This window comes from Diadema antillarum, unplaced genomic scaffold, assembly GCF_040938485.1.
Source record: "Diadema antillarum isolate AM-2024a unplaced genomic scaffold, OU_Dant_1.0 seq00000993_RagTag, whole genome shotgun sequence".
In the NCBI taxonomy this organism is placed as follows: Eukaryota; Metazoa; Echinodermata; class Echinoidea; order Diadematoida; family Diadematidae; genus Diadema; species Diadema antillarum.
The window spans coordinates 256,681-267,849 of record NW_027271831.1 but is presented as its reverse complement, the minus strand read 5'-3'; the positions used below and the strand labels follow the sequence as shown (position 1 = coordinate 267,849).

The 11,169-nt window shown below is 38.3% G+C and overlaps 1 protein-coding gene across 1 annotated transcript; it reads right to left on the bottom strand.

Annotated features, from left to right (window-relative positions):
• Positions 1–425: 425 nt before the first annotated feature.
• LOC139742276 (ribitol-5-phosphate transferase FKTN-like) lies at positions 426–9,587 on the bottom strand. The gene is made up of 9 exons (XM_071652855.1): positions 9,464–9,587; positions 7,712–7,849; positions 6,936–6,974; positions 6,405–6,596; positions 5,451–5,761; positions 4,565–4,824; positions 3,324–3,457; positions 2,015–2,139; positions 426–1,045 (listed from the first exon to the last, which is right to left on the bottom strand). The coding sequence occupies exons 2-9, from the start codon at positions 7,841–7,843 to the stop codon at positions 823–825; spliced, it is 1,416 nt and encodes a 471-aa protein (XP_071508956.1). The 5' UTR covers positions 7,844–7,849; positions 9,464–9,587; the 3' UTR covers positions 426–822.
• Between the last annotated feature and the right edge of the window lie 1,582 nt (positions 9,588–11,169).

Here is an 11,169-nt window from a genome sequence, read left to right as displayed (position 1 = left end):
GTTTTGTTTTTCTCAATGCTTATGCCATCTTTAATCAAGAAGTGACTTGATTAGTGGTCACTTTAACCCTCTGCATGCTTCGAGTGCCGATTGGCACAGTAAACCTCCTTGGCTCGAATTCAAGAAGGTGGTACATATGAAACGAAGGTTTAAAACATGGACAAAAACCATGGAGCGCCAAGTTTCGCACGGAATATTTCGTTATGAAATCAGTCTTTTTGTCGATGAAATGATTATTTTGTAACGAAATGACATTTTGTAACTAAATGAACATTTCATCCACAAAATGATAATTTTGTTAACGAAACGGTCATTTTGTCGACGAAATGTCCAATTTTGTAACTAAATATTCCGTGCGACACTTGGCGCTCTATGGTTTTTGTCGATGGTTTAAACCATGGTTTCATTTGTACCACCTTCGTGAATTCTGGCCATAGAGTTGTACACTGTCCAAAGTCCCTGGCACAGAATGGGTTAATACAAATATTTACCCTCCATCAAGACTGACTAACTTTATCTTTTTAGTGAAACATAAATTTGGTCCTTGTTTGACATTTACTGAGTTTGAAGATAGTACAGATTGACAGATGTGCATCTTGTATGATAAAGAGTTGCAAATAATTTCGTTTGATATTTCATTAGCCATTACATTATGCCCACCATGAGTCTTGGGATCCATTCCAGCTCTTCATATGTGGCAATATAGCTCAATCAATCACAATGTTATTGTCATAGCACCAATTGTTTGTTTGTTGTTGTTTTTTTATGAAATTCATTTTCATACCATTGAGAGTGGCAAAAGTTGGTGAGGACGCCCTCGCTCTACATGATCGGAAAAGTCTGCATCACCTTTGGCCACTCTGCCGCGGGCCACCTGCCGTTGGGTCGCACATTGGGCGGGCTCTCCTTCCAGTTCCACTTGGTGACCTTGCGGTTCCACTCACGGCCGTAGTTGGCCTCGATGTAGGGCAGGGTGGGGCACGGGACTCGCACCCTGAGGCCCACCAGCTCCGTCCAGCACAGATCAAACTTGGGGAATATGTACCTTGAGGGGGTATCCAGAGAGTGACAAGATAACATCATAGGTTATCATCAAACCAGAAATTTTCTTGTGCGTGAAACTTTAACGAATTTTGCGATGAGGAAAGATTCGTGAAAGCAAAATGCACACAAAAGGTTTTGTCTACACATTGCATTGAATGCTAGTGGCAATTTGCAAAAGTTTCATGCCATGAAAAAGGCTCTCAGCTCCAATTTACAACAGTTAAGTGCTGCAAATGTTTCTGGTTTTACAGCGTAGTATGTACTTGGATGATAACTATGGTCAACTAAATACTCTTTCTCTGGAACTGATCTGCAGTATTGCCCACCTTCCTTTTCTTCCGAATATGAGTATCTATGAGATTGCTTTATCATTATGAATTCAACCATCTTCATGGTAAGTATGGACATTCCCTCTACTCTTGCCCGTGAAGAGAATCATGACTTTCACTTCGGAATATCGTCCTACCTTTATGCATATTAAGAGGAACTATGGTAGAGTGGAACAAATTTTGACCATTTAATTGTGGTTAAGGCTCTTGACTTTGAAACAGGACCTAAATTCCAGTCCAACCAACTTTTTCCTTAGATGCAATGTATTTGTTGTTATCACCGTGAGAAGCTTACTAACATACTTCTTTTAGGGTTGGAAGAAAATGTCATGCTCGGAAAAGCAGCATGAAAAGACATGCGGGAATTATCTAAAGGAAAGTTTACAGTCATCATGATGCAAAAAAAAAATCATTTAATTGTGCTTTTTAATGCAAAAGGCATGTAACTTCTTGACATTTTCAATATATTTCAAAAATACTATTCCTGGAGAGGCATGTGCTCTTTCCTCCTGAAAGTACCGGTAAAACTGTTGTTGCAGAAAAGAACTTAAAAACAAATGCACACACAATGAAACAACTAAAACCAACCAAATGCTACATACACGGAAGTGATGAGTTAATAAACTATTTTATACACTCACTTGAATTTGTCCCCTGTCTTGTCATCAGTACCTCCATTCCAGATGTAGTCTTCTTCTTCGTAGAAGAAGAAGATGTCCAGCTTGATGCTGTCCCTGGCAAACGACAGCTCAAAACTATCTCCCTCCTGGAAAGGAGACAAGAGACAGTATGGTATGTGAAGGCGCTGCATTGCAAACATCCTTAAGTTTTCCTTTGATCAACATTTACAATTGCATGGTGCCATCAGCTCTCAAGGATAACTGCGTAACCCAAAACACATGAAAAGTTAAAGGGATGGTACAGTATTGGTGGAGATGAGAATTGGGCTTTTAACTTTATGCGAGATACCAAGAAAACACTTATGATATAGTACAGAGCATACCATTTTAAAAGGAATTCAAAGTTTATTCGATGAAAATCGGGTTTGGAATTACTGAAACATCCAAAAACAGAGTAAAACAAAGCGATCGTAATAAAGTGTGGGTCCCATACTTTATTAGAATCGCTCTTTTTTGGATATCTCAGCCATTTCAAACCCAATTTTCATCAAATAAACGTTGAATTCCTCATAGAATTACATGCTCTTTCATATTTCATAAAAAAATTTCTCATTATCTCACCCAAAAAAATGTTAGAAACCTGAAATTAGGTCTCAACCAAAACAGTACTATCCCTTTAACATCTTGCCATTTTACAAATAATGGTAGTGATGAAAAAGGAGACAACAATGATACTATTGCTAGGGATAAAACTGGGTGGACAAATAGCAGTACCTGTCATTAAATATATTAGGGGCAGTCTCAAGAATTGTTGGAGCAGTTTTATAAGTATTGGTGGTGGTAGTAGTGTAGTAGTGGCAGTAACAGTGATCATGTTAATTATGATGCCATTTGTATTATTTTTAATATCATCATTACCAATGATACCTATAGACCAATCAGACTTGGCAGCAAATCTGTAATTACTGTGGTGTCCTATGAGTGCACGCTAATGTGAGTGCATAATTTATTAGCAGCGGGTGCAAGCTGGTCGGCATATATATCATGCATTCATGTTAGCATGCGCACATGGAACACTACAATAATGGCAAATATACTTCCAGGTCGGATTGGCATAGATGCATCATTCATTTCTTTCTCAGCTTGACTGCCCAGTTGCTATGAGTATGAGAAATGTAACAATCTTTTGGTCCAATAATTACAAACCCTTCAATGAGATGGGGCCAATTTTTATGTAATTTCCTCCTCTTTTTTTTTTGAACGTGTGGGGGTCAATGTCAGGGGTTCTATCATAAAACTCATGAGAAAAATATCTGCAAACTGAACTCACTTTTCCAAAAAGATGTAGTAACTGCAGTCCTTGGCTCTCCATGGCAGGTACGACATGATTGTTATAATCCCTGATCCTCATCCCAAAATCCACGTCCATGCTGTGGGCAATAATATTGCACTCTCGAAACCAACCTGCCAACAAAAACAAAAATATCCGAATAAAATGCGTGAACAAATAAATTCTTACCCTAAAATGCTATTGTATACAAATGATGCACAGGATAACGCCACGAAATAATCCTGTGCATCATTTGTTTTATAAAATGGGTCAAAAACTAACAGCATTTTTCACATACCTTTGTGGGTCAATGCCAGTCAGCTACCTGTAGCACTCGTCAATGTTCGTCCCAAACATTTACGCACGTCGCACTCGGAAATCCTGCACATATAAGTACTGTACGTATAAGAGTATACGTACGCCACACATGTTATGCACACAAGAAAGGCCGGCCGGCAGCCCGAACTAGAAGTTGTTTACAGGATTGACAGCGCGTATAGTAGCGCGCAACGCACTTGTAACAACTGATTGAGTGCGCACTGCTAGTGTAAATATTGTGACGTCGGGCTGAGCATGTTAGTGAGAAATTGATGCACGCACACGTGACTCATTTCAGCGCTTCTAATTAGCTACATTCTTGAACCCATTTTATAATATATCATAATATATCTACTATCCTGGTGACTGGAAATGAATGTACATCTCATTAGTGAATTCAGTACGCTCTGCTACTTGAGGAATCTTCAAACCATGCAACTACTGTCTCCTGCAAACATATCTCGATCATGAATATGAAATGTTTTCATAAAATGAAACTAATTCTAAACTTTTAACTCACAATATGTTTGCGACATACCAGTATTGTGTCTGCAGACTTTTTAAAGCACTGAAACAGAAGATTTGCTCATGAAAACAACAAACAAATAAAAACACAGTATGATCCATTCATGCCAGCCTAAACAGAATTTCATAGCATTCATTTCTCTTGAAAATTTCTTCATGAACCATGTTTACTCATAAAATTAGTGGTGAAACGTAAGCATATAATGCACTACAGTATACAAATCATATGACACCATCAACAAAGTACAATGGTTTGAAAATGCAATGCAATGGCTTATCCTCATAGTAAAACTTGGAATAGAACTCTCTAGCAAGTGTGAATAAACCCATCTATCCACTGACTCCTGTGGCATAGAACACAGGGGCTGTTCTTGTGGCACAAAAGAGGTTTGACTTACCCAAGCATGTTCCGCTACTGATCCAGAATGGAACCCCCAGCTTGTCCAGGGCTCTTGCGCCCCGCTCCAGGATGTCACGGGCCCTTGCACGAAAATCAGCTGCCTCAGCGGTATCGTCCATGCCATACTCTGACAAGAATTCCCTAGCCTGCTGGATATTGCACTCGAGGTGGGGTGATGGCAGCTGCTGCAGGAACTGCATGGGGTACTTTGGCACAGTGAGCGAGACCTCGTCAATCCTGATGTCTGCAAACTCCATCCTGGAAGACATTTTTTTTTTAAGACAATCACTTCAGCATTTTTTCTTTCAGTATACAATCAGTTAGCCATGGTTTTACACCAACTACATTTTGAATTATATATGCCTAATATAATGGTATCAAAGAGAATGTGCAGATCTTGCAATACACTCCCATTTGGACAATCCCCATATTGGAAGTTTACAGTTCAATGGTTTACTTCTACTGTATTCGAAACCTTCTTTAAACTTTTGCATAATTTGAAGACAGGTAATTTTCTGCTCAGAATAATTTTGACATTTTTTTCCTCTTTGATCAACTAATAAACCTCAAATAGAAACATATTCTTTGAGACATACACCTAAACAACAAACTGTTGGAAACTTTTGTTACATTTTTCTTGACTGCAGCAAAACTGTCAAGACAAATCACAGTAAAGTAGAACAAGTGGAGCTTGAATAACCACTACACATCACACCTGAAAATATGATGAACACAAAGATACGGAGCTCGCCTCTTGCATATATTATAGCAGACATACAGAATATTTCCATAGCAAGTGAAATACTAGTTACGATTCTCCTCATAAATGTTTCCTCAATCGTATTCGATTAGATTTGATTGAATGTCATTCCAACATTTCTTACAGGCGATACGATCCTGAGTGTTTGCCGCCAAACGGCAGATCTCTGAATTTGTAATCCCGGAGAATCCTGAAATCTCCTTTATTGCCATCACCATGATTGGCTTCTACTGGTGGTGAGATGCTACCGTGCCACAGATAGGAGCCCGCCCTCACGTAGAAACAGACAAGGTGCACCATGTGACCGTGAAGCACAAAGAAGTGGTGCTGCTGGATTGCTGGAGGCGAGGGATCGTCCAGCGATGCCAGCCTCGGATCTGGGCCCTGGAGGGACACCGACCTAAAGCCTTCTTGATGGAGGGCATTTAAAAAACTCTACCAGGGGGAAGAAAAAAAAAAGAGGAAAACAATAAGCCCTAGCTGCAATGATTCTTTATTGATACTGTGACAATTTTGGCTTCATTCATAATTTGTGGATTTTTGAGGCACTGAAGTGATTAGTGTTCTTAGTCATAAATTCAGAATTTGGCCAACAAAGCACGTGGCCTTATTTGCTGTCTCAGTCAAGAGATGCTACACATCCATCATACACACGCAGGTTACATAAAAGTGTGTAATATGCTACCTAGACCATGTCAACAATCAAGTTAGCAACTTGCTATGCTACAAACATCCGTAATATGTAGACACTGAAATCATACATTGGCATACACAACAGTTTTAGAACATGTTCCTAACATTTTACACAGAGGCTCATATAAAAGTACTACAAATTTTAAACTTGCAGGTCAAAGAGCATGACATGCAAACCTCCCCTGGTTCGTAAAGAGATCTGAAATTATTATTCAAAGTTAAATTGGTTGTAGTTCCAACAAGAACGAGCAAAGTGCTCACAGCTGATAAGCTGTTGCACTGCTGAAGGCATAGTCATTGCAGGCACTACTAGTTACAATTGCTGCAGAATAGGTGATAAATCATTCTGTTGCAAAGCACACAATTTCTGTGCTGCGCACCATACCTTGGTGATCCAATGCGATGAAATGATCCCAAACGTTGTTGTGTTGGCTCTCTGGCAGAGGAATCGGCACTGGCCCTGAGCAGTTCTTTTGCCTGTCCTGTGGTCCCACACAGATTCCAAGATGTCGGGATCTACGAGGAACACTGGGACATGGTGGTCTGATGCCACATCGGCAAAGACTTGGATTGCAATCTGCAGAGCATGCACACACACACAGATTTATCTTAGTCATCAATCAATGAACTGCACTGCTTGTACATCATGTTTAAAATCTTCCTACTAAATGTACACATACCTTGATATCAACTTCTAATCACATATTCTCCTTTTTTGCATCTTATTCCACTTTGAGTGTTAGTAATAGAGTTTTACAATGAATCAAAGATAGTATTTTATCAATGTCTACTGATGAAACATGAAAATCAAGGAATCATGTGCTTTTCAAAGAGAATGAGACATACAACACATTAACTTTCATGCATATCATTTTTTTTCAGCATCACTCAGTCTTTACAATATGAATATACTTACATATTGTGAGGGTGGGTTCCAGTCATCAAATTTTCTCTTCTGCAAAGAATATAAGAGAAAACAATTGACATGAAATACAAAATGGAAGTAAAAAAAACACAAAAAAACAAGAAGAAGGTGAAAATGAAGAAAGAATCAGGCATGACTGCTGTTTGGCATATTAATCTATCTATCCGGTCTTCATTGGCACATGCAATTCTACCCTGAATCATTTCCACCACCATTGTGATCATCTCATCGAATGCATTATGATGCAACAACTTTTAGTGTTGCATGATCGTGCTGCAAAGAGAAGCATGCAGTGCTGTATGTGGCAGACCAATGTCCACTATGTATTTTAGATTCATAACAAGGATATATAGATTCAGTTGTGAACATGACAAGAAGCAAGGTACTAAAAAGCAATAGAAATGCAGTGTCACACTGCCCAAAATATTGCAATAATTTCTTACCCACTAGCAGAAATCATCTCACTTTCTGCATTGTGACACCATAAACTGCATGATCTTTATCACCATCCAAATCTTACAGCTGAGGAAGATTTTTTAATTGCATTGATGAGACTTGCTGGTAGATGTTCACAAATATGGCAGCGACATGGCAAGAACATAGCTAGTGTGCTAGATACTACGAGTATCATCCTGATTTTGGCAGACTGAACTTGACCAAATTAGATAAATTCTAGCATGATCTGAATCATGTTATTTTGGCAGTGAATGCAAACAGCTGGTAAAGGAGACAGAGATGCATGTAAAAGAAAAGTAAATAAATTCTACCTTTTTATTTTTCCCTCTTTCCACATCATCTAGCTGCATCCACGTTGCCTTGAGTATGTAGATCTGGAAGAGGATGAAGACTGCCCCAAATGCTAGGAGAGACAGGAGCAGTGTGAACTGCACTCTTCCCATAATTCGCTGATTATGGTAAAAAACCAAAAAGGAACAAATGATAATAATAATAATAATAACAATACTAATACTACTACTACTACTTCTACTACTACTACTACTACTACTACTAATAACAATAATAATAATAATAATAACAACAACAACAATAATGATAATAATAACAACAATAATAATAACACTAGTAATAATAAAACTATTACTAGGACTACTACTACTACTACTTCTACAGTTGTACTACTACTACTACTACTACTACTTCTACAGTTGTACTACCGTACTACTACTAATAATAATAAAAAAAATTATAATAATATTACTTGGACTTGGTCTGACTGGAAATAAGTAATAAGTAAATTACTTCATAAAATATGGAACACAGCCTCACAGGTCCCATCAATGTTTGCTATTAGTAACTAAACTAGGTCTACATCAATATCATAATCAAACAACCACCAAGCAAAAAGACCGATACTTTTTAAATGTGTGTGATACTATCAGCATCAGAGGCATCATATGGTTCTATGATTCTCAGAATAAAGAAAAATCTGGAAGTGTAGTGGGTTCTGTGCTGATGCTCATGCCAGCAAAGACACAAAGGCACATGACAAGATGAGTCACTCAGCTCAAGTACAAATCACAACAAATATCTTCAACATTGGGTTATTGGTCTCATCCGTGCAGGCAACATGCCTAAATCTAGCGGTATTTATGACACTATCAATACAATCATGTTTTTATGTGATGGTATGTTGACAGGAAAGGGAAATTATGGGAAATTGATGGCTTGGAGAGCTCTAGTAAGATAGATAATGAGTTTGGAGCTGGCATGGGCTGACATCACAACAGAAGCACACCATTCACATGAAGATAGACATGAATGAAGTTTGTCATTCAAAATGGTCATTTTGTGCCTTTTTTAATGGATAATCTTAAATCTTGTGATCAGAGCTCAAGCCTAGCCTCTACACAGTTTTATCATCTGTCATAAACTGTAAAACAAGCTAGACCCCAGACTAGGTTCTAGACCACTTACATATCTTCAATATTTTTTCATCTTTTAATATTATCATATTAATAAATTTAAGTACCGGTAATTTAAATTGTTGTTGTTGTTGTTTTTGTATTTGAGGCGCGTCATTCAAATATGAATATTTACGCCTTTATCTTTATAATATGATAATTTTACATATAATAAATAAATAAAAAATAATAACTTTTTACTATCATTTTTATGTAAATTTTTAAGTAAATTTTTAAGTATCATTTTTAAGTAAATTTAAATTTACTTAGATGGTCTTAGTAGAGGGCTGAGGGCGAATACTTTTCTCAACGAAAGTAACTTCAACCATAAGCAAAATCATATCAAGATTTTAGACGTCCACCATCTGAACTCATCTCAAACATCTCAACATCTTGTCACTTTCACAGTTCATGACATGATTGATGAGTCACAAGAAAACAAAAATATTCAAAAATCAGCATTGCACGTACACGTCAACAAACACAAATTAGAAGATGTGGGACTACAATGAATTCTCCGAACATTGCTTTCCACCAACAAACTATGCACCTAAAATAAGTAAACCATCGAAAGATTGAAGGAAATGAAAACGTTACCTTGATCACACTGTCTTATCAACAATATCTCCGTAAAGATGCCATTGTAAAATTTTCAGCCATTTCGTCTAGAACTGTCTTACTCTACCGCACTCTAGCTCTATACACCACATTTGCTACAGGGCAACACCCGCAGAGCAAACCTGCCGCGGGTCGTTGACCTAGCTAATTACAGGACAGCCGGACCACAGACGATTGTCGATCAGTGAGGATCGGAGGACGAAGAGGAGAGGAAGGTATCATGGAGGAGGGGGAGGAGGAGGAGGAGGAGGAGGAGGAGGAGGAGGAGGGTGAGGATCGGAGGACGAAGAGGAGAGGAAGGTATGGAGGAGATGGAGGAGGAGGAGGAGGAGGAGGAGGAGGAGGAGGAGGAGGAGGAGGAGGAGGAGGAGGATCAGGAGGGGAGGGGGAAGAGGGGAAGGATGAGGGGAGGAAGAAAAGGAGAGGAGATTTAGAAGGGAGGACGAGGAGGAGGGCTGGAGGGGCCGCAGATGTCTTGTTTTAAATGTCTCTGCTTTCGGGGTTTTTTTTGTCAATATAAGGTCCTTTATTTTATTACTGTAACTATAACTTGCAGTGAAGAAAGTGAGTTTAGAATATATTGCCATCACGCCCGCTTTCATAATAGCATGCGTATCCCTATGGTTATAGATTGGATATACTAGTAATTCATCATGGCGGATTAGGAGGTGAAACTTTAATAGGTGATCATTCATATTTGTTACATCACTGAAGGATTTCATTACGAGATTTTTCAATAAGATTTAAGACGTAATATACATGATTATCTGTGGAGCTGTATAATGATTAGATTGTGGGCGAGGGCGGCTCATTAATCAGTATCTCTTTCAGATATACCTCTTTCTGTCACATATGTTGAAACCTGCTGATGGAGAGTGCCTATCATAAGTAGCTTTCATTTTGTTATATCTTTCCCCAACTGATGGAAAGGTTCTGTGACGGATAGATATGGCTACATTTTGAGATGCGCTAATTGCTAACTTCCCACGCGATTGAAAAGGGGATTGATACCACGATGATATAGGGCCCGTAGTGATGCTAGCAAGATTTAAAGTGAACTTACGACTTCAATTAGTGAAGTTGACTTCAGTTGATGAATAACTAATATCTAGCAAACATAAATTACAATTGAAATTTCGATGAAACTGGCATGGCATCAAAACTGAAAAAAAAAAACAACTATCGAATTTAGACATTTCACTTGTAAAAGAGATACGGGGCCTAGGGCATATAAGTTGCTGATGCGACGCCTGAGGTCTTCGTAATGACCGATGTTCAGTCTCAAGTCTGGAACAAAGTACCCGAAGCATCTCATGAATCTGTAAAAAATACCCTAACACATACTTATTTTAAGATTCCAATTGTAATTATTCAATAAATCCACTGAATCTTTAAAAGACGCCTTTAAAATGTAGAACATTTCTTTCATCTATTGTTCATCATAAGCCTATATACTTTTATGCTGGCTTATTAATCGTTAATAGCTTCGCAATGCCTTCTGTGTGTGGAGAAAGTTCTTTAAAAGTCCTCATACAACATCACTAAGAGCGATTCTCTTTTATTGAAATTTTCATAAACTGGCTTGTATCTCTGTAACGGTCATTCTAATCTCATTTATGACGAGATTTTCACCAATGACAACTTTTCCACTGGGCTTGAAAAGATTCTTCTTAAACCTATAAACA

What these genes read in the sequence shown, in the direction of transcription:
- LOC139742276 (XM_071652855.1), bottom strand. Translation starts at nt 7,843, where the DNA reads ATGGGAAGAGTGCAGTTCACACTGCTCCTGTCTCTCCTAGCATTTGGG. An exon ending in AAAGAGGGAAAAATAAAAAG is followed by an intron (nt 6,975 to 7,711) that starts GTAGAATTTATT and finishes TATTCTTTGCAG; the next exon opens with AAGAGAAAATTTGATGACTG. An exon ending in CACTCAGGATCGTATCGCCT is followed by an intron (nt 4,825 to 5,450) that starts GTAAGAAATGTT and finishes AATGTCTTCCAG; the next exon opens with GATGGAGTTTGCAGACATCA.